Here is a 24,398-nt window from a genome sequence, read left to right on the forward strand (position 1 = left end):
AAGGATGTAACAAATTACCTACAACCCAGACTTAGCTCTGACATACCCAGTGGCGGCGATTGGGTTCCAAAACTGGGGGGCAAGGACAGTTTATTTTCCCTTGATACGTACAAAAGGTTTAGCATAGTGTGAGGGCAAACGTGGCAAAAAGTTGGGATGCAACTCTCCCCCCCTCGTCCCCCCTAATAACCGCCACTGGTTATAGCTTTATCATTTTCCCATGTTTATGTAAAAACAAACAAACAAAGTAGTAGTTTTCCAAATAATTTATAGGGAGTTTAAAAGTTTACGTATGAATCTGATACTACAGGACGCTTCAAAAGTAGAGCAAATCTGACTTTGTTAGTGACATGAAAATAGTTAGTCACACCTCTTTCCCTTTATATTCGAAATCTTTGTTTATTTATATTTGAAATACTTTCCTTTGCTTTCAGAACAGGTACAAATTTTCAAAAACCAAAAATCAAAAGTTAAGGAAGATAATGAAAAGAAAGTTGGCGTCATTCTAAGATCTGAAGTAAAACTGTGGTATCGAAGATAGAATGACCCTCTGATACACGTGGCAAAGATTATATGGGAGTAAACAACGCCAAAAAAGGAAGAAAAAAAGCAATTTTCTATGGTATGTGGGTGAATATTAAACGTGATCCTTCCTGTTCTTCCTCATTCTTTATTTTCATAGTCTTTCACTGTCTTCAATCAGAAATTTGTCCACAAAATTGCAGCAAATCACATATTTACACTAAAATTAGAATTCCGAAACAACTCGTATACATCTTCCAGTAGTAGCGTCGTCGCCTTGTAATCAAGGAGTCCCGGGTTCGATACCCGGTGGAGGAACATAGTGGTTCGGATCTCATTTTAAACTGTAGGTCCAGTCCCGATTAGCCTTACTGTGCATACAGTGGACATACAACACCAAATCAAACAATAAATCGTATACATCTGGCAACACTGGATAAAACCAAGTCTATAGTGCTTTGAGTCAACATTTCGTTGTGGTGAGTGAAAAAGATCACGTCTGGCGTTCTGGTAATGTTGCTAAGTGACGCCAAATTTACATTAAAATTTCAGTGCAAAATTATGATTTTATGTCATTGTTGACGACAATCTCCTGAAAAAGAAACTTTAAAAATATATAGAATTTGTTTAGTTGGAACAATTATGTTAATTATTTTAACATATCATGTAAAAAGCAAATAAAAATCAATTCGAAATTATCATAGTTTATTTTTTAAAATATGTTTTTTCCTAACACGATTTCCTATGTTCTTTTATACAATAATGTCTACCATGTACAGTTAGGTACTTTTCATATACACAGATAAGTCATATCTTCCTCTGAACATCACAGTTAAATAACAAACCCCCTCAAAAAGGCTTAAGCCAAACATTTTCAAAGTAACAGCCTCCCGGGCAACATTGTTGCCAAATATATGTCACATTCATAGCAAAATGTGGAAAGAACACTATACATGAACACATTAAGAGACAATACACACACATAACCACGTGTCAGGCATTCAGTTGAGCTGTTACTTTGAAAAAACATAATAAATGGAAATGCAGACAGGTTTCGTGATTGCTTATTTTTAATTATACTTTACAAAGCATTAAAAAGGAACAGTTGTATTTTGTAAACAAAATTTGATGTAGTAAAGATTTTTTTAGAAATTGAAAAAGTGGTTCCTTTGTTACATCACATGTTTACGTGCGTCAGCTGACTTAATATTATAATCGTGTCATTCGTTTGCATAAGTTGGATGATCACCTTTAATTCAAGGGATTCAATGATTTCTTCTGATGATCCCGTTTGTAATGATCCCCATGCAGGCTTGTGGATAATCCTGAACAGGTAGTCCTGTAGCATAAGATAGGAAGTAAGTTTTACATATCCCATTGGCAAGTACCTGATGCGCTGTGGATTCTTTTTTAGAAGGGCACCGGTTACTGGGGACGGGATAGCGGGTTGATGATGATGATGAGAACATTAATGATGCTTTCCGGTGGTGAATTCTAGGCTTAGAAGAATCCATCACCTGTTGGATCGTTGAGCCATGGGTAGTTGTTGGGACAGCGTACGCAGGTTTGAAGGTTGACGGTTTCACCTGGAAGTTCTTTGCTGGTGAGCTTGCACGAGTGCGGCACCCAACAGGCGGGGATCCCCTCCACGGCGCACTTCTCCCTCCAGGGCTCGAAATTTTTGGCTTCGGAGATGGTCCTCGGGTTCTGTATCCACTGGATCACTTGGGTCATGGTCACGAAATAGACGTCGTTGTGGTTCGCCAGCACCTCGTCCATCCAGTAGAGGAAGGCGTCCAGGAACTCGGGGTTGTTCTTCAACCACGCCGCGTGGAAGTACAGACCAAGAGGGGCCCTGTTCTGGTCGAAGTGGCGGTCGAAATTGTGGTTCAGGAAGTTGTAGAACTGGTCTCCGGTGAGGATGTTCGAACAGGAGTCGACCATCGCGCATCCGGGCAGGTACTCGTCGAAGTTGGGATCTTCCCTTCGGTCCAGCTCGTTCATCACCATCTCCCAGACGGCGTGGCTCCTGGTCGGGCAGTTCTGCAGGTTGCCGTGGCAACGGTGAGGCATCCTGAAGTACATGGTGTACGGCCACAGCGGCGGGTTGGACAGGGGGGCCGTGATGGTGGAGTCGTAAAGGAAGGCCTGCTCTTCCATCATGGTGAACTGGTTGTTGCCTCCCACCCTGAGGTACGGGGCTCGAACTCCCACGACGCTGTTGTCGGTGATGTTGGCAAACTTCTCTATGATTATTCTCATTCCGGCCATTTCCTTGGCCCAGTCATCCACAGTAGCGTTGCTCCAAAACTGTTCATCGTCGTTGTGGCTGGAAAATAGAAATGGAACAAAATATAAATATTTGAATTGACCTATGTGGTTTATTAAATATTAATTACAACCTAGATAAAGAACCAATACTTCTAGTACTACTTGTAACTGTTCTATTTATTTTAAAGTTGTTGTACTCAATCAACGTGATGCAGTTAGGATATAAACTGGAAATCCTTATTACACACATATAAAATATCTCTGTACCCGGTGGAGCCATATTAGACAGTGGCTCTGATCCCACTTTAAGCTGTAGGTCCAGTCCCAATGAGCCTATCAGTGCATAAAGTGGGCTTAAAAGGAACAAAAAGCCCAAACTCATGAACTCTCTCTTAATTGATGGATTTGGTGTTTCTTCACAGGGAGCTTCTTTATCTGTACCTTCGTTGCCCCTGTTGCGACCTCCCATTTAGACAGAAATCTATGACTTTGATGCCATTATGCAAATTCCCTGCGCATCTGCGTCATAGGTTAACAGCTCCCAGGTTTTGGGAACGAAGGGGAGTTTTATTGTTTCGGCCGGGGAGTGGAATGTACAGTAGGCACTATGATTGGATATTGTCTATCTTTTCCTGTGTAATATAAATATCTGTATCATCAAACGTAGTATGGAGTGTGTAGTAATGGATGATTTCAGTAGCAGCCAATTAACAGTTCCAGTGATATTATAAAAGATACAGAAAAATGTAGTATTTGTGTGACATTTCTAAACTTTATGTAACTTAATGACCCCCTCCCCCCCACACATAAAATTTACCTTCATTTAACACTGCTAAACTTTTGAAAAGTGAACTTGATTTACAAAGCCCCCCTGATAACCAGTGAGCCCCCCCTGGAGATCAATTCTGGCTACGAGCCTGGTTTTAAGTCCACTTTATGCACAGTAAGGCTAATCGGGACTGGACCTACAGTTTAAAGTGAGATCCGAACCACTATGTGCCTTCACCGGGTATCGAACCCGGGACCCCTTGATTACAAGGCGAAGACGCTACCACTGCGCCTTCGAGGAGGCCCGAACTCTCTCTTAAGATATTACTAGATTTCGTTCTTATTATTAGCCCCCTTCCCTACAAGTACATTCTCTAGATGTTTGTGGCTAGTTTTCTTAAGCACTAAACGCGAAGTTGGTTTTGCCAACACTTTTTGGAATGTGACTCTTCACGAAAACTTAAATTTCCTGCAATTATTTCCTGACCACTTTCATTCTTCTATTCTTTCCTTCCTTGTTTGTTAGTTTCTTTCTCTGCCTCTTTCTTTATTTATCTTTCAATCTGTCCATCTCCATCTCTCTATGTTTCTTTCTTCTCTGTGTCCCAATATTTCTCCTCCCTTGAAAGTATTTACAAAAGGCAGGTCGTGATTTTTTTAATATACTTTTCGAGGTCCTGGGTTGAAATCCCGGTCTGTGCATTGGTGTGTGTGAGTGTCCATTCATCAATTGCATCATCATCACACATCCCCATCTTCGCAATTATCCGAAAGTGGCAGAAAAGCAAAGTAAAATAAACCAATTCTCTTTGAAACAAGTTTTCAAGAGAGTCAGGTGATTAATTTTTATTTTACAAGTTCAGTCAAAAACACATAACAACTTGGCACATGTCTCAAAGTAATCTTAATTTCGTTTTGCATAGCTGTGCCAACAGATGTAACATATAAACAAACTGTGTGGAAAATATAAAAATGAGTAGTCACGAGATGGGCCAAAACTACATAAAATACAACAAGTTTTTATTTACTTAGAAATTTCACGCCATCAATTCGTTATCAATGCATAGAAAATCGAATTTAAAACGGGTTGAATATTTTGATTTTGAATTTTATTACTTCATATAAACCATCTACATTGGTATTTGGAGGGTTCAGTACAGTTCAGATAAAAAATATAATTACAAAATTTCTATAATTTACAATCTAGATATTCACTAACGGTATAATATTCCTCATTAACTAATAGTTTCTTAAATTTGTTTTTGAAACTGGTCAGTCCTCCTCCGTGCGGTCTAAGGCATCAATCATGCTTTGGGCGGCGGTTGCGGGACGGCATAGGTTCGATCCCGGGTTCAGTCTCCGGGAATTTTCTGCCTGTGTATAGGACCGGTGCAACCCACCATCGTGAGGAAATTGGGGAGCTCCGAGTGAGTGAGCGTAATCCGGTCGCGAAGTCACAACGGTTGGGGGTCGGTCGGGCTGACCACCCGCCCCCCTAGCCTGGCTGCAGATCTCCACACCCCCTTGGTGACTCGCGTGGGAGGGAGGCCAGCAGTCGGTAGGTAACCCTTGGCCCAATATTGTGCTGTAGTGCTATAGGGTTACTTTGAAACTTGTCATATTTTCTGTTTTAATGTCATTTGGTAGGTTATTGAATATTTTAATTGCCATCTGTTCGGTCCTTCTTGAACTGTTAGCCTGGTGAAGTATGGCTTTAGATGCTGTTTATTTCGGATGTTATAGTATGTTCTATTGAACTTCGTAACGCAATATTTTTTCTCGCATATAATGCCATTTCATATATGTGCAGTTAAGGGAGGGTTAATACTTTGTATTTCTTAAACAACGTTTTGCACGATTTCCTAGTCTTTATTTGTGCTATAAACCTAATGGCTTGCTTTTGTTTTCTAAATGCTTCTAAACTTGCCGGTGAGTGTGTATTAATAATATAGATGAAACCAGGAAGTAGAAAGTAATGTAGATAGCAATTCGTGCAGAAAACCTAACTCTAAATTGTCTATATATTGGTGATGGCACAAAAGGGTTCAAACAATATATTTCCGTTAGCACCGGACTCATTTGAATACACACGCTTGGAAAACGCTTTGGCAACCGCCAATAGGAAAGCATCGTTAGGGTGTGTTCTTCTTCGATTTTGCACACGCCGTGCTACTGCAGGAAAAGTCGAAAGTACCCCTGAGGAAAATGATAACTTACATTCAGAGCTACAGCCACTCAGGTGTTACATGTGCCAAAGCGGCAGGGTTGGACATTTTTGAAAGTGAAACCAGACCGGTTGGTAATCAAGTGGAAACGAGATGGAAGGAAAAAAAAGGAGCAAGAATCAAGGTCAGAGATTTAAACTTTCACACTCTGGAATTTCCAAGACACGTTGCCGAGAGCGGCGCCAATTGAGACCTTTTGGTGTGATGTCGGAGAACGCCCAGGGGAGAAGCGCTTTTATTGGAACTTTTATATAATCCACATTCTTTGCTCCCATCCCACTGTGAAACTTGGTGTTCTCCTTCAGCTGTACTTGATGCTTATCCTCAAGAGGAAAACAAACGGCTGTACAGTCAGAGACGTAAGTGTGCCAGCCCCTGTGGCGGAGTGGTTAGCACATCACTCTACGACGCCAGGGGTCCCGGGTTCGAATCCTGGCCTGGTCATGGATGTTTGTAAATGTCCATTCATCAATTTCATCATATCATCACTCATCCCCATCTTCACAAATTAGCCAAAAGTGGCACAAAAGGCGAAGTAAGAAAAAGCAAATCAAATCAAATCAAAAGAGACATAAGTGATATTGTAGAGAAGGCGTGTCAAAACTTGCCCCCTTCGCTGCTCATTGTTGCACCTCCCCTCCTAGAGTATTGTGCACAAAGATCTTGTAAATAAATCTAGATCAGGGCTGTCCAAACTATGGCTCGGGAGCCACATCCAACCTGCTAAGGTTATTTATATAATCCGCCGTAATACATTTAATAGCATTTTGAGTCATCGTTTTTATTTTCCAGTGACGCGACCTCTACAGTCTGTATCGGGAATCTATGGAGAAAGGCAGCGCATATGGGTAGGGAAGGGGAGAAAGCGAGTGGTCGGAGCAATGCAGTCCGCGCTGCTGCAAACACCTGGTAGCTACAGCCACGTTTACCCCGACATGCATTCATTTCCCGTCTCACACGTTTATTGGTCTAGCCATATCGAGTCACTACTTGCGCAGAGGACTTGTTTTCTTACGCTTGCTCCATAGTTTCCCTGGACAGAGTGTAAGTTGGGAGTCTTCCCTTACAGCAACGCGTACTCTTTTTGTTGTCCTATCCTCGAGCACGGTTGTTGTATTCGATATGAATTGCGCAGGAACTACAAGCAAGTTACTATCAGCAAGCAGTATCGTCAACTATGATGTTTCTATATTTTTTTTTAAAAAATGTTTTAACTCCACTTTATGCTTAGATAGGCAATCGGGAGTTGATCTACAATTTAAAGTGGGATTCGAACCACTGTGTAGCATGCCTTCAATCAGTGATCGAATCAGGGAACTCTTGATTACTGATTTATCACTACACGATTGGGAATGTAATTCAAAACTACTATAGATATTTCGTAGCTGTGGTCCATAGGATTTTACCTCGTATATGTTACGTACAGAGGGCAGGAACAAATTTTCTTTAATGTTTCCTGCTGGAATACATTGATGGTCAATAGCAATATATTTTTGGTCCTGATTTCTTTTACGTTACAAGTTTTGTGCAATGCTATGAGTTAAATTATCTTTTGTAGGCTATATATTTTGAAATATTATTATTTCCTCAGAAGAAATCTATTGAAATATCCCAGAAGATACGTACTTACATTTACTTCCGTCGTTAATATAAAGTTCAACCAAATAACGAGGTACATGATTTTTGACAGAAATTATTAATATACAGGGTGATTGAGAATTCCTATTACACATTTCTAGAAGTGTGTAATAAGAATTCTGAATCACTCTGTATGTTCGGTAATCCTACATGATTAGGCATAACCAGTGTTCCCATTTTCTTCAATACACGTCTGTAAAATCACACAAAATTGCTTTCATAATTCCTCAGTTTTATTAAATTACAACATAATTTTGCTTAAGAAAGTCATACCAATAAGTATGTCTTAATTCGAAAAATATCTATTCATAGACATCACATATTTGGTTTGTTACGATAAGTTGAAAAGTACATTTTCTCTAAGTGAATTGAAATTTGATTTGTTTCAATTTCGTTTATACATATTAGTGCATATTTTGAGGTTGCTACGTATTAAAGAAAAACTAGAACAAATCCTTGTCTTTCAAGACTGATGCAACTTGTTTTAAATGTGTTATGTTAGGTGAATTTGAAAATATTCCCAAAGCTACTGTTATTGTGTAAACGACAGACAGCCACGATCTTACGAAAACGCTGTCACAGGGAGAGAAACGAATGATTAGGCTGTCTTTCCTACTCGATATCTGACGTGTCCCTTGGTGGACAGTAATTGGACCTACGTATATCATAATAATCCATGATTCTTTAGCTGCAAAACAGTATTTTCAGAATTTAGCTACGTGGACACAAAAGAAAGTTATGCCCGCTAAACAAAACATGTATATATTTTTTACCGAACATTTTTCACGATGTATAATTTTTTTCGCCGGTGCGGGGAGAAGAGGGGAGCTGAATGGTCAAATTAAATACAGTGTATAACGTTTAAAATTCCATTGTATATTTATTAATCACAAAAGGGTAAAAGTGATAATTTATACGTGTAACTAATTATGTTTCTCATTGATACTTTATTAATTTGTATTTTATTGTGATGTAACATTTGTGTATAGATAAAAGTTTTTAAATCCATCACGGCACCGAGGAATCAGATATAAGCAACGTAGCTCGGTGACTCGTGGCCTTTGTACTCGAACCCCTGATGAATGCTGAAGTCGTATAACAGTCTTTTCTTTAAACTCCCGAACTTCTGTCTTTGTATCCACTTCGATCTTAGAAATTAGTTCATTCTAGGATTACCTTAGGACAGTTACTTAGCTCTTCTGGTCAGAAGGCTTATATTCTCTCGGTTCTATGGTCCTGGTCAGCAGATGCAATTGAGAGAGTTGTGATTGTCCTGAGATAAGTCGGAATTTGGGATCGGCCGGTAGACTGTTGGTAGACAACGTTTGTAACCCAGGTCAAGGTACACCTTTTCTTATTCCGTGGTCACGGAAGAATCTTCAGTTCTCTGGTCAGAGGCTGGGAGAGAAAAGGAAGTTGGATACTTAAGTGGATATCGACGGAACCCAGCGGGAAGAAGAATTGTCGATTGACAATCTTGGTCAAGATCTATAAGTAGATTGAGAACCTTGGTTCCAGAATTACGACGGACCTTTCGAGAACTGAAGCAGCCGGGTTACCCGAACCCTGGGCCTAGGAGTTTCAAGCCCCCCCGGAAGTGTTACTGAGAAATGTTGCCACAATACAAGGGCACAATTTCCCTTTCTAAGGGACAAAATTTATCTTTTTGGACCAATTTTTCCCTTCACTTAAACAAATAATGTAATAATAATAATAATAATAATAATAAATAGTAATAGTAGTAGCAGTAGCAGTAATTATTATTATTATTATTAGTGGTGGTAGTAGTAGTAGTAATAGTATTTCTGTTGGTCATGTTAGTATGAAAAGAAAATCACATAAATGTCAGCTTCATCGTTAATACGAGCAGAGGATGCATAAAAGTGATGTACAATAAACGTAACAGATATATAAATATAATGACATATATTCAAAGGAGCAGAAATAAGAAGGAAGAGAAAGAAAATAAAAGATAAAGAAAATGTGGATATGAAATTGAAAATTAATATGTACTGTAATAATGTGGAGTTAGATGTCTATAAATTTCCCTGAAATTGTGGTATTTTTCGTCAAAATTCCCTTTTCCCTTTTGGCTAAAAATTGGGTCCAAATTTCCCTGCAAAAGGGAAATTTCCCTTCATGTTTCAACACTGTTACTGACTGTGAAGCCGAGGCTCAATAGACCCATCAACCAAGTACGCTCCAGGGCGGACCTTGCAAGTGGCGCCGCAACGTGTAGGGCTCGAAGTAGTACAATATCCGGTGGTTCTTCTGAAATTACGAAACATCGAGATGGCAACAATGAAGTCTAAACGCAATTCATTGCCGACTAGAACAAGTAGTGTTGAACTTTGATTGTTGCTCCGATCAAAATAAAGAAAAGGGTTCCTTTAAATTCGTTCCCTGCAGCCAGTGGAAACATTTCCTTTGTGAATTTGATGCAGAGTCCTTGGAAGGTGAAAGCTTGGATACCGTTCTGTGCAAAGGCTGTCAGGGTAACAAACATGAGAATCATGAACCTTCCATTGAACTTCCTCCATGGCTGACAGTTTGGTCCGAAATGGAAGAAAGGAAAAGGAAAAAATGAAAAAGCAGAAGAAGAAAAGAGACGTCAAATTGAAAAGGCTGCAGAGTTGAAAGCTAGGAAGGCGGAAGAGAGAGCAAGAAAAATCGCTGAGAAGAATAGGTTGCAACAGTTGTGGAGCATATTAAGAGAAGAGAAAGTAAAAGAAGAAAGAAAGCGACAAGAATAGAAAGCAGAAGAAGAAGAAAGAAAGCGAAATAATGAGAAAGCAGCAGAAGAAAGAAAGCGACAAGAAGAGAAATTAGAAGAAAGAAAGCGACAAGAAGAGAAAGCAGCAGAAGAAGAAGGAAAGCGGAAAGAAGAGAAAGCAGAAGAAGAAAAAGCGACAAGGTGAGAAAGCAACAGAAGAAAGAAAGCTGCAAGATGAGAAAGCAGAAGAAGAAAGAAAGCGAAAAGTAGAGAAAACAGAAGAAGAAAGAAGGCAACAAATGAGAAAGCTTCCTCATCTTCACGATTAGCCAGAGTTGAGAGATAGGAAGGCGGAAGAGAGAGCAAGAAAATTAGAAGAGGAGAATAGGAGGCAAGAGTTGTAGAGTATATTAAGATAAGAGAAAGTAGAAGAAGAAAAAAGCGACAATAAGAGAAAGCAGAAGAAGAAAGAAAGCGAAATGTTGAGAAAGCAGAAGAAGAAAGAAAGCGACAAGAAGAGAAAGTAGAAGAAGGAAGAAAGCGTCACGAAGAGAATGCAAAAGAAGAAGAAATAAAGCGGAAAGAAGAGAAAGCAGAATATGAAAGAAAGCGAAAAGAAAAGAAGAGATAGCAGAAGAAGAAGGAAAGCGACAAGATGAGAAAGCAAAAGAAGAAAGAATGCGAAAAGAAGAGAAAGCAGAAGAAGAAAGAAAGCGACAACATGAGAAAGCATCCTCATATTCACGATTAACCAGAGGTGAAAGCTAGGAAGGCGGAAGAGAGAGCAAGAGATATCGCAGAGGAGGAATAGGTGGCAACAGTTGTGGAGTATATTAAGATAAGAGAAAGTCGAAGAAGAAGGAAAGCGACCAGAAGAAGAAAGAAAGCGAAAAGATCAGAAAGCAGAAGAAGAAAGAAAGCGACAAGAAGAGAAAGCAGAAGAAGAAAGAAAACTAAAAGAAGAGAAAGTAGTAAAGGAAAGAAAGCGACAAGATGAGAAATCAGAAGAAGAAGAAAAGCGAGAAGACGAGAAAGCAGAAGAAGAAAGAATGCGAAAAGAAGTTAAAGCAGAAGAAGAAAGAAAGCGACAAGCTAAGAAAGCATACTTATCTTCATGATTAGCCAAATGTGGAAATAAAGCGAAATAAAATATACCAAATCAATCAATCAATCAAACAGATGAAATTGAAGAAAATCAGAGAGATCGAGAAGGGAAGAGAAAATAGAAATAGAAGGAGAGAAATACAGAAAGCTAAAGAGAGAAGAGGAAGGATAAGGGAGAGAGTGAGATAAACGGAGGAAACTGTAAGAAAGAGGGATAAGGAGAAGAACAAGAGTAGATAGAGAGAGTAAGGGAGGAGACAGAAGTAAGACATAAAGAGAATGAAAACCCAAGAATGAAAGTTGAGAGTGAAAAATGAAGGGAGAGAGAGAAAGAAGAGAAACGATGAGACAGAGGAATTAAAACGAAAGAAGGAAAATGAAAACGAAAGAAGGAAAATAAAGAATGGAAAAATGAGAAGAGAAGCCTGAAAGAATGTTGGAAAAATGATTCGCACACGTACCAAGGCAGGTTCCATGAAAACTGCGACGCCACCGACCACAAAGAGATAAAAGAAATCCTACTACTCACGTGATAGAATGGCTGGCACTCTCGTGGCCCTTCCTGTGAGAATTAATTGTATACTTGTGGTGTGAAATTGTAAACAGGTTTTTAATATATGAAGAAATGGATGCAAATGTGTGTTTACGCCAAAAATCTAGTATAAGATAGCGAAAATAGGACTTTTACTATATACAAATGTCAAATAATTATATACAATACTTCCAACATAAATTATGTAAGTAAACATGCTTCTTTTGTATGTATATATGCTGATAAAAATATAAAAGTAAAAAAAAAAAAGTAAAAAAATAGCGCAGTGGTAGCGTCGTTGCCTTGTAATCAAGGGGTCCTGGGTTCAATACCCGATGAAGGCACATAGCGGTTCGGATCCCACTTTAAACTTTAGGTTCAGTCCCGATTAGCCTTACTGTGCATAAAATTGACTTTAAACATCAAATCAAACATGGTAGAAGGAATGTTATTTTGGTAAGACACTTTTTCACGAATTCTTGCAGGCTAACGTGGCTTTAGTTAGCGTCTGTCCCTTACCTATTTCCGCTTATCATCATTCATCCTCATCTTCGCGATTAGTCAAAAGTATCACACTTACAATAAATGTAATACTTTCGTATCTTCCTCACTGTTTATTGTCCTATGCTTTTCTTTACTAAATGCTAACTTTCCCATTTTAGTATTTTAATGACTTATTTGTAAAATAAACATATACATTCATGCTTAATTATTAAAAACTTCAAGCGATTTCCCTACACTTTTACAGAAAAAGACATTGATGGTAGAAAGGAATATATAAACACCCACACAGCATTCAAAGAAGAACAACATTGAAAGAACTTAACACATGGGCTTTGACAGCAGATGCTCAAGGGTGGCTTCAGCTCCCATAACTAACTTTTCTACTTACTTAAGTAGCCTAAATGAAAATATGTCAAACAAGGGAGAAGGAAGGAAACAAAGAATGAGACAAGAAATAAATTGGAGCCGACCTCCAAGGCGGAGTTTATAGCATAGTGCGCTACGACGCTAAAGGTCCTGGATTCGAATCAAGACCTGGGTGTCCTTTGTGATTGTCAATTCATCAATTTGATAATTTCATCGCCCATCCTCATCTTCACGATTAGCCAAACGTGGCAGAAAAGCGAAATAAAATAAACCAAATCAATCAATCAATGAAGCAAATGAAATTGAAGAAAATGAGAGAGGTGGAGAAGGGAAGAGAAAAGGGAACGAGGAGAGAAATAGAGAAAGCTAGAGAGAGAGAAGAGGAAGGATAAGGGAGAGGGTGAGATAAACGGGGGAAAACTATGAGAAAGAGGGATAAGGAGAAGAACAAAAGAAGATATACAGAGTAAGGGAGGAAATAGAAGTAAGACATGAAGAGAATGAAAAACAAAGAATAAAAGTGGATAGTGAAAAATGAAGGGAGAGAAAGAAAGATAAACGATGAGAGAGAAGGGTGAGAGAGAGGAATTAGACAGAAGCAAGGAAGGAAGAAAATGAAAACGAAAGAAGGAAAATGAAAAAGAAAGAAGGAAAATGAAAATGAAAGAAGGAAAATGAAAACGAAAGAAGGAAAATGAAAACGAAAGAAAGAAAATAAAGAGTGGAAAAATGAGAAGAGGAGCGTGAAAGAAAGTTGGAAAAATGATTCCCATACGTACCAAGGCACCGACCACAAAGAGATAAAAAGAAAAATTGGTACTCACGTGATAGAATGGACAGCAATCTCGTGGCCCTTCCTGTGAGTCTCCTGGACCGCGGAGTAGTTTGTGTACTTGTGGGAGACGAAGAAGGTGGCTTTGATGTCGCAGCCGTTGGGGTTCTTCCTCTTGCCGTTGAAGATCTCCTTGTAGAGCTCGATGTTGTTGTTGTTGATGGCGTCGTCGAAGGTGAGAGTGATCATCTGGGGCACCTCCTTGGCGGGCAGGTCCCCGGGGATGACGGTGCCGTCCTCGGAGCAGAAGCAGTCCGGAAGGACGCACACGGCGGGGTCGCAGGGTGGGGCCCTGTTGGGGTCGTTGTCGATATCTGCGGGGAAGAGAAGAAGAAAACGCATGTGAAAACGAACGGGTGGAGTTGTGGAACGCACAAGAACCTGAAGGAGGTAAAAGTTGCGACGACACCCAAGGGTGGAGCCACAATCATCTCTTTCTACGCACTTTCGATCTTTCTTTGAATGTGTCCTGGTTGATCTCTGTTACAAGCTGAGTGTGGTGGTTTACCTGTAGGTCCTCCGTGGCGTAGTGATTAGCAAGGCATGCTACCATGTTAGGGGTCCCGGGTTCAAATTCCTGCCTGGGTATTGGCGTGTTCTTTGTGAACGTTTCTTCATCAATATCATCAAATCATTCCTCAGCCAAAAGTGGCAGAAAAGCAAGGTTAAATATTAAATAAACCAAATCAATCGGAGCATGAAGGTCACAGTGGTTATTTTACAGCAAACAGCAATATGTAAGGTTACAATTGTTCTGTTCAAAATGTTTTTGTCATTAAAGCAACCATCTCTTCTATTGCATTTAAGCAAACTTCGATGTTATTGAAATACCCGGCATAAAAGTTGATACGATTTATGCAGGGTGTTTCAAGAAAATGGTGTTAAAATACTGGTTTTATTTGTATCTGTTAACGCAGAAATATGCGTTATGCACTCGATCGCCAAGGGTACCACTTAAGGACGACTTGGTAACGTTCCGAACTAGGGTATATCAGCAAACCCCCTTTTTTTTCTTAATAATAAAATTTACTTTTTAGAATTCCTCAAGGGCCGTTGTGCTTATTCTTCTTAATTTCTGGAATATCATATATTTTTTTTAATTTTCTGCCTCTACCTGTTCTACCTGTACAGAAATACACTGTACCACACAAATTTTTGGAAAGGATTACATCGCCGTTGTTAATAAGCATTGTTCATCTGATGTTGACTATGCACCCTCTGGATTTAATAAAGCCAGTCGCCTCCATCTGATTCGGGGACCGCAGCCAATGGCAGGCGGCGTTACGGTCACGTGTGTGTTCCCAGGAGCACTTGCGTCTTCCTTGACGCTAATGCCGTCAGTCGATCTGTCTTCCCTGAACTGGTTGGACGTGCTGACCGAACTGTACCACTTGAACCCCCGTGAACGTAATTTGGCAGACGCAAAATGTGGTTCATATAATCTCGTATCTAGTAGCTAAATTAAAAACGTTATTATGTCTACATTATATCCCCATGCAAAAAAATGGAAAACACCGTGAACCTACAGAGAAGTTTCAGCAAAAAATTTAGGCTTGTCCAGGACTCGAACCCGGGTCTCTACGATACCTATTATGCTACGTTGTTGTTCACGTTGCATCAGTTAGTCCTTGTCCTTGAGAAAAGTAAAATAGGGAAGTAAGAATTGTTTAAAATGCTTGCAAAATGATGCAATGAAGCATATAATTTTATCTGTTTCGGAATTATTGTACATACCTACCAAAAACTATTTTCAAACTAATCAAAAATTCATTAAATAAGTAAATAATTTTTTTGTGAATATTGTTTTTTTTATTAACAGTACAAGATTATGCGAATTTTACTTTTAAAATTGAAATCTGTGTTGCCTGTTTCACCAATCTACCTAACTTGAACACCCAGAGATGTATATGAAAATTTACCTTTGTACCCCAAAATCAAAAGTGTTCCTGTGCCACTGATCGTGAAATTGAAGATGAATGATGATTAGATAAAATTGATAAATTGACATGTAGGCCAAGGTCAGACTCTAACTAGGTCCAGCGGAGCTGGCGCTTCGTTTGTTGATTTAGTTAATCTAGCTTATTTATATACTGTAAAAAATATGCAACTGACATACCACCAAAAGTGGTGTTAACAGGACACCCCTTTTGGTGTTAATGCGGAATTGGCGTTGTTTTACACCATTTTTGGTCTCCTGCTACACCATTTGACGTCATACCACACCAAGTATGGAAGCTTTTAACACTCGATTAGGTGGTGTGCTACACCAATCACGGTGTTATACCACTTTTGGTGGCAACTCAGTTGCATATATTTTGGAGTGTACCGTTAGATTAATCGCGACGGGACAAAGGAACTATAGGTCTTTTCTACTGTTACGGCGGGCGCTCTATATGTTGGCAAGGGAAGTGGGGAGCGTGGTATATCCACCACACCAACCAGACAACAGCTGTGGCGTCGAGAGTTACGACGTCGAGGTGCACCTCATTCTACTGGCTGCTGAGTCTCTTATCGCGCTGGATTGGTCGCTTTCCCGCTCCCCACTTCCCTTGCCAGCATATAGAGCTTCCACCGTAAGACTGGAAAAGAGCTTTAGAAGGAAAGAATCACCTATGGCATTCGTTAAGGGCACTATCGCAAAAGCAGCGCCGGAAGGTAGAAAATGGGTGTGTCGTTATAAGTTTTAAGATGTTAATGAAGATTTCATATCATGATGATCTAATGATACTATGGGAGCTTTATCCAGCAGTACAACTTGGCGCCTAACTTGGGGGTCAGACAGAAGATGAACCTTAGGTTCCAGAAGGTTATAAAAATACCTCAACATGTACATTTCAATAAACCTGGAAATTTTTGGAAGGGGCGAAGGGTTAAGAATATACTTATGGTGCACCCAATTGTTATTTATAATCAGTATCTATCTTTATGCATGATGAAACATTAAAATTTAAATGTAAAAGCGTTTATGCTCCGATCTTGTAAATTAACAGGCAGGCTGTTGAATTTTAACGGCAGAATATTGTATAAGTTACTGTGATTTTAACAGTGCATGCAGGTAGAGGCAAGACGTACAAGCAGGATAATGTGTAGGAGGCAGCATCTCTTTTCTTAAAGAAATGATATTAATATTATTAATATAATTTGAAGTACAGGGTAATTCAAAATTAATGTTGCAACATTACACAGTTATTATGCCGTCACTATTTATGATAGAAAATCAGACAACACATCAACATAAAGAAAAACTCTGGAAGTTTTAATCCCACTTAGCGGGCTTATTCTGCTTAGCCGATGCTCCACCAGGATCGCCAGTGTCGCAAAATGGCTAAAGAAGGCGTATTGTGTGTTGGAGCTATCGAGAAATAATTCAATCACAATGTTGCAAATACATTTCCGCAAGCTTTTCGGTAGTAGTGTATATGTTTCACACTTCCGAAAGATTTGCCAAAGTTACAACTGCGAATTGTTAGTGCCTTCCAAACCGTTGACAACGACTTGCTGTCTCGTGTATAGCAACTACTTAATAGTCGTTTGGACCTTTTCCACGTTACACGTGGTTCACATGTTGAATCTTTATAATGTGAGTCATGTGAGCAAAACTTCCAGAGTGCTTCTTTATATTCATGCCTTTTCTGATTTTTTATCATAAATAGTAACGTCATAATAACTGTGTAAAATTGCACCATTCATTTTGAATTACCTTGTAGTCCTCCTATTGTTAATCCGAAAGTACGTGGCGGTTTCAATCAATGCAGTGGTTTCAATCACAGCCAGCTTGAGGGATCATAACATTTGTATCTTAAGTCCAAATCGATGTTTAAAGGTGAAGCGAAAGCAAGCGCTCAGATTGCATGACTTTAATTTTTTCTAGGATCGGCTCTACTGGACCTAGACCAAAATCTAGCCTAGTGATCTCGATATGAAACCTTAAGATTACAACATTACTATAATTATTATTTTCGTTTTCGTTAACATGTCTGTTATTAACCAGGGGAGAATCATCATTACATAATGTAGCATCTCAGCATTCGCCTGTAATGAGTGAGAAATCCCAAACAAAAACCTCAGGCGCGATGTAGAGCCGCAAGTACAATTCCGGAAAAAATGAAAGAAACTCGCACCTTATCTCCCTCAAGATAAGGGGCGTGGCAATCACGTGTCCACGTGTGTGTCCTTACAACAATTGCCAGCATCGAAGAGACACGTGGTGGCCTCACGATTCTTCACGACAAGTCAAGATCGTGAGGAAGATATTGCCCCTGTTTCTTTACGTTTGTCCAGGACTATATATTATCTGAATATTTACAGTAAGGCGCACGAACGGACTATTATACTGTTGTTTATTGTATTTCTGTGGAACGTTAACAGTAAAAGACCCAAATACAATTCACATGAGAACAGCAGCAGGAGACTATCTGGGACTTTCACTCAACAACCTAACCTGCCGACGCCATCTCTCCTTAGAAACCTTCCTGCATCTCCTACGAACGTCATCTCGCCATTTCTGTCACCCTTCTCTCGCTCTCTCCCGCGCTCTCGGCGAAGTGGGACGGGGCTTTTGATGATTCAGCACGCGAAAACGAAAGTTCTCTGGGCTGGCACGATCGGAGGTCTTTTCCAAGGAAAGATGGAGATTCTGTCGAAACCTGACAAGGAAAATTACGCTGGTTCTTTCGTCAATTCATTCTAGAATAGCGTATGAAAACTTCACCCTTGTTACACCTAGGACAAGGGACAACCTCCCTAGGTGGGCAAGGATGGACTAAAGACATGTGGAAATTATATTAGCCCACCCTTCTACCTACACGAGAAATTTTCAAACAACGATAATATGTATATTAACACGGTTATCTATAGTACAGCAGTCGCAGAAAGTATAAATGGAAGAAAAAGAGAGGAGAGAGAAATGGTGCCTAAGGAGAGAGGAAAAGACTAGAGAACAATGAGAGAAAGAGAGAGTAAGGAAGAAGAAAGAGATAATGCGAGAGCGAGATAGAGAAAGACATCAAGAGACTGGGAGAACAAATAAGGAAGAGATAGACGGAGAGAGAAATGGGGAGAAAAGTAGAGATGGAGGTAGGGAGATAAAACGAGAGAAGTAGTGAAGGATCTAGGAATATAGAGAGATAATGCAAGAACGTGACAAAGAGAATGAGATGGAAGGAACATATAGTGTCAGAACAAACAAGAAATAGAAAGAAAGAAGAAGGAAGGGAGAGATAGAGGTAGAATAAAAAGAGATAAGTTGAGAGAGAGGGTGAGGAAGATAGAGAGATAATATGAGAACAAGAGAAAGGGAGAGATAGAGAGAGAAAGATAGAGATAAAAATATAATTAGAAAGTGAGAAAAAGAGAGGAGGAGGTTGGTGAGAGATGAAGAGAAATAGAAAAATAAATACAGAATGGAAGGTAAAGGAAATAGACATAGTGAGAGAACAAGCAAGAGAGAATGAGAGGGAGATAGGGTGGTAAATAGAAAGAAGGAAGAGAGTGAGATTGAGTGAGGGACTGAAGAAGTGTGAAGGAGACAAAAACATAGGAAACAACAACAAAAGAATGAGAGGGGGAGAAAAGAAGGAAACGAAAGAGACAAAATAAGAGAACTATGGTGAACACGTGTCCACTATGCTAGGACAAGAAAAGATGCACTGTCTCTTTGAACATTTTAGCATGATCTTTCTTCCCACCCCCTCTCTATTTCTTTCTTTCCCTCTCTCTATAAGTGATTTTTTAACTGTTCTTTCTAATTATATATCTCTCTCATTACCTCTTTTTTTATTTATCTTATTCTCTTCATTTCTATCTTTCTTATATGTCTACATTCTCTCTCTCTCCTTTTCTATATGTGGTTACTTAACTGACTGTTTCTTTCTATCATTCACTATCGCATCTTTCAAATTATTTTCTCTCTCTTTAAACATGCTTCTTTCTTATGATGGCACGTAAAAGAACTTCCATTTTAACCCACTTTCAAAATTTCTTCTGGTGCCTATGATGTGATATGGAACACCTGAATAGGTAGTCTAAACTTTTTCAGCTACAATATTTTATGGTATTTTTTATTATTTTTAGACGCTTTAATCGTGACAATGAATTTATAGGTTTATTTGGAGAACTATCAGAAACAAATATCCATGCATTACCAATGAACCGAACCCAGTATTTTGTATCACTTTTGGTAACAACTTCACCATCACGGATGTTGGCTGCTGAGATTCTGTCGCGTGATTTGAAAAAATATACACAATTACATAGAACGTAAGGGTGTACCACGAGTGCCTAGTAAATATTCTCCAATAATAATACTAATAAGTATGGAAAATTAACAATATTTTAAATTAAAAATCAATATTAATACATTAAATTAAATAAATAAATAAATATTAAAGTTATCCCTTCTTATACACACATACATTGTGTGTGACTCTCCCCTAATGGAATGTCACTTTTATATGAGAATATCAGGCAAAATGTACAGGGTGTTACAGATATCCTACCCTTTAATTTTATCTTTAATAATTTGGGGGTAATAATTCTGCACATTTAACAGTTATACCTTGTGCTACGTGTATGAACTGCGGAAATAACTGATTTTATTTATAGATTTCCTGACACGAAATATTTTATCATGCATATAGATAAATAATGATTATTAATTGCAATTGCGTTCAGCATATTTTTTTTAGAAAATGAATCGTTAAATTTATATTATTGAGTTATTACGTTACATGATTATTTTTACGGTATTTATTTATTTATTGAACTCAACAAGTAGTACATACGTAATTACACAGCCCATATAAAGGATACATACTGAATACAGTTACATATATTTCTGTACTATAGGAATAGAAATATATATATATACACACACACACATTTCATCACACCATTTCATTAGGAAATGTTGGGGTCAGCAGATATTGAAGGTATTTGATAGTTATTTGACAGTCAACTTTTTACAATGTATTATATGCGCGTTATTCAGGTACTCACCGCATGTATTTTCGTCTGATCCATCGTTACAGTCTTTCTCCCCGTTGCAGAAGAGGCCTCTCTCGATGCAGGTTCCGTCACCGCAAGCCAAGAAGCCGTCCTGCAAAGACAATATCAAAGAACCGCAATGAAACACTACTGCAAGGTATCAACTCGGCTTATAGCATCATTTACAATGGACACTAGTTCACTACCGGTATGAAGTAGTTAGTAAGGCGTAAAGCAGTGGTTCTCACCGGGATCCACCTTATAGGATATCACACTTCATGGGACCCATAATCATGGGCGCCGGAAGAATTACTTGTAGGGATGTACACCCAGTTTACAATCATATTTTTACTAACATTGAGTACTTTAAAAAGCCCTGTTTTACGCTTGCTGAAACAAATTACACGTACTTCATTCTAGAAAAGTAAATATGTAATTTAAATACTAATTTACTATAATCTAATATCTAACTGAACACACATGAAGACATTGAAAACATATATTTTTTTTCACTCACCGAACTAATGTTCAATGGTAGAAACAGACCACGTACAACACTGTTTTTTTCAGTTGTTAAAACAATATATCTTAGTAATTTAAATGCAATGGGTTTTAAAGACACTTTAAATAAATTTTCTAGCCCGACTCCGCGACCACCAAACGTCCTCTCGGGACCCAGCAGTGGGTCGCGCCTCGTAGGTTGAGAAACGATGGCCTAAAGATATTAGTATTGTTGCTGTGAGACACAGCTCACATGTCCCAGTCCAGTGAGGGCGCATTTTCTACTGCATGAGTTCATAGAAATTCAAAACTGTGCTCTTCTTGCAGCTGGTGGTGATTGATTCATGTTGAATTGTGCGGACCTACGTTTCAGAGACGAGAAAAGGAGAGAGAGAGAGAGAGAGAGAGAGAGAGAGAGAGAGAGAGAGAGAGAGAGAGAGAGAGAGAGAGAGAGAGAAACACTTTCTTTTCTCTCTCTCCCTCTCTATTTTTCCATTTTCTCTCCGCCACCTTTCTTCTCTCTCTCTCTCTCTCTCTCTTTCCTTTTTCTCTCCGCCTCTTCGTCTCTCTAGTAGTTCTGTTTCCGTCTTCAGGGTTGTGTGTGTCTGTCGTAGTCAATCCTATATTCGGGGAGTACGGACAGAGATGATAGTTAGAAACAAATATACAACCCTGAGGATGCAGACAGAACTAGTCTCTGACACGTAGTTACAGTCAGCGGCAGTAGAAATGGAACACCTAGTACTCGCTTCTCTGCAAGGCGTTTGTGTTGCCTAACTTTACGGCGGTGGTAGAAGTTGCCAATGAAAATTTGCTATTAAAATCCACTTATAGCAGTAGAATTGGCCAATATACGTACATAACGTCTTGCAGGGAAACGAGTATTCGGAATATGTGTGTCCCAATTTTATTGTCGGTGACAGAAAGTATAAACAGTACTTAAAAGTCCAACAATTAAACATGAAAACGGCTTTCGTTGCGGTACACGACTATTCTAATATATAAATCAAAGGCTTCCGAAAACCAAATCTGTAAAGAGTTCCGTAACTTTACAGTTATGACTGTATTTTATAAATAAGAGAAACTTAAAAAAAATGAATCAATATTTGTCAATTTTTTCTGCAACCTTGTGCAAAGATAGACCAATTACAGTGGCAATTATAATTATATGGGCTCACAAACAATGTATTTTTATACCATTACATGAAATTAACATTTCCGGAAAAGCATGTATATACAATAAGGAGTATCCTTTCTATACTAATATATCTGTTCGTCACGGTAGATGAAAGCGTTTCCTTGTAGATTAGTACGAAAGGAGTAAATGTGAGGGGAATTCATCTTCCATAAGTCCTAAAAAATAATGTCGAGAAGATAATGCATGGAGAATGGATGGTAATATTAGAATATGAGCAGTGTTAACGGGGGCAAGGGTGGCACTCCCCCAATTTCCAGGTTTAGTAAAATTTACATGAAACAGGTATTTTATTAAAGCTTCTGGAACCTGAGGTTCATGTTCTGCCCGAACAAAGTTAGTCCCTAAGTTACACTGCTGATTCCATCTTTGTGAGCCCATATTTTAAAGTTTCTATGCTATCCAAACTGTCCATGTTTATATTAATGGTGCCGCTCTAAATTTTTTGTATTGGATGCTGTCGGACACAGTTCAGATCTTTCAGCCCAGTGAGGGTGCATTTCCTGCTATTTGTCTACAGGAGTTCATATGGAAAATTAAAGTTCTTTCAAGTCTGTCTTGATTGCGTCAGTTACACGACTACGTATTATTTGTTTTCTCTAAGAATGCAAGTGAGAGTTGTGACGTCACTGAACGAAGATACTATTTCCTAGAAGATGATTTATTACGTAATAAAAGCGGTTACGCTTTCACCTGTAATCCCTATTTTATGGTCGTTATGTTCTTTTTATATTACGATATTGCGTTCTACTCTCACTTACAGAATAGAAGAGTTTTAACTACCGTTAAAATACGAACAGTTAAATTGTTCAGTAGAGAGTGTGACGTAGACAAAAAGTTGTGCAAAATTTCATGTCAAAAAGTGAATATTTGTTCACGCCATTAGTAATAATAAAGTACAAAAAAGAAAGGAAATGAAAAATTATGAAGTAACCAGGGATTTCTTCAGATATAAAGTATTAACAAGTTTGAGTTTTACTTTACAATTGCGAATATGGGAAAGTATATGACTCAAGAACTAAAAATGCACTATAATCTCATTCTCAAACGTATATGGAGATGTGATCAGCATTGAAACCAGGTTATATTTAGATCCGAACTGTTGAATTCGGCAACAGACTGTAAGTCCAGATGCAAGAGTCTCGTTGCTCTACAAGAATGAAATGCAGGATGTAGAACAATTCAATTCAATTCAAATTTTCTCTATTGAAGGGCGAGGTTCAGCCTGTGGCTGTTCTCCAACCTAACACCGTTTATACATTTACCTGGTGTACATAAACAAAATCATAATAATAAAAAAGAAGAAGAAAAACAAAAATGGTTACAAAGAAAAGAACAAAGACAAATTTTAAAAAAATTAAGAAGACACGTAAGAAAGAAAGAAGAAAACACATTCACACACACACACATACATACATACTAAACATTTCTGAGCAGGAGATTCACGCAAGGATATTGAGATTGATATACATAATTATAATAGTTTTATGAGGTAAGATAGAACAATGTAAATATTGTATATATTACAGTATAGTGGTTCAAGATTTGTTAAGGATTGGCGAGGTTTGAATGCAGTTTTAGCTGTATTGTGTTGTGCTATTCGTGGGAGCTTGAACAGAGATATTGCTCATTTAACAGTAGATCTCACTCTTGGGATCTCACTTCTTAGGACTGGGGAGGTTGGTTATGGAGGAGAAGTCCATTCCATGTTTTTTGTCGCTGAAAGTGTAAAAGACAGCGCGGAAGACAGGTTGAAATTTGGGTATTTTACACCACGTCTACTACTGTAAACCAAAATGTTTGTAGGTTTATAGACACTATACTGTATATTACACTTTCTCTGTAAATGCTACGGTTTGTATGTCTATAAATCTTTCCGATTGTCTTTTCATTCCTCTCATCTGATCATCATTCATACACTCAATTAATCTAATGTGGTAGAACAAATGAACAAATTTGGAGCCGGATCCCGTTGTTCGAAAAGCCTTCAGCGCAGGAGCTGTATCGACTGATTCAAGGGATAGCATCGAGACGAGATTTGGCTGAATCTTGTATCGTCTTGTATGTGAGAAGGTCTGTATCGTTCTCTACCTCCTAAGAGTTGTGTAAATCTGTCTCGTTCTTTATACCGTCTCGATTTACTCATGTTGTTTTCATCTAGATATCATGTGACAGGGAAAGAATTCCAAAGACACCTTGAGTAATATTTTGTACATTTGTTTTTGCAAGAAATGTTTCATTCG

At 38.7% G+C, this 24,398-nt stretch overlaps 1 protein-coding gene across 1 annotated transcript in view; it reads right to left on the reverse strand.

The window, feature by feature from the left end:
- Positions 1-1,210: 1,210 nt before the first annotated feature.
- The window catches only part of LOC145979714 (chitin deacetylase 1), a 72,486-nt gene continuing 49,298 nt past the window's right edge, over positions 1,211-24,398 (reverse strand). The window contains exons 4-6 of the mRNA XM_083112688.1: positions 20,472-20,571; positions 13,468-13,789; positions 1,211-2,851 (exon numbers count right to left, since the gene is read on the reverse strand). Of these exons, the coding sequence (XP_082968814.1) occupies positions 2,023-2,851; positions 13,468-13,789; positions 20,472-20,571 (1,251 nt within the window). The 3' untranslated portion in view covers positions 1,211-2,022. The remainder of the gene's footprint in view (positions 2,852-13,467; positions 13,790-20,471; positions 20,572-24,398) is intronic.

This window comes from Lepisma saccharinum, chromosome 26 (genome assembly GCF_977018435.1).
Source record: "Lepisma saccharinum chromosome 26, izLepSacc3.1, whole genome shotgun sequence".
NCBI lineage: Eukaryota > Metazoa > Arthropoda > Insecta > Zygentoma > Lepismatidae > Lepisma > Lepisma saccharinum.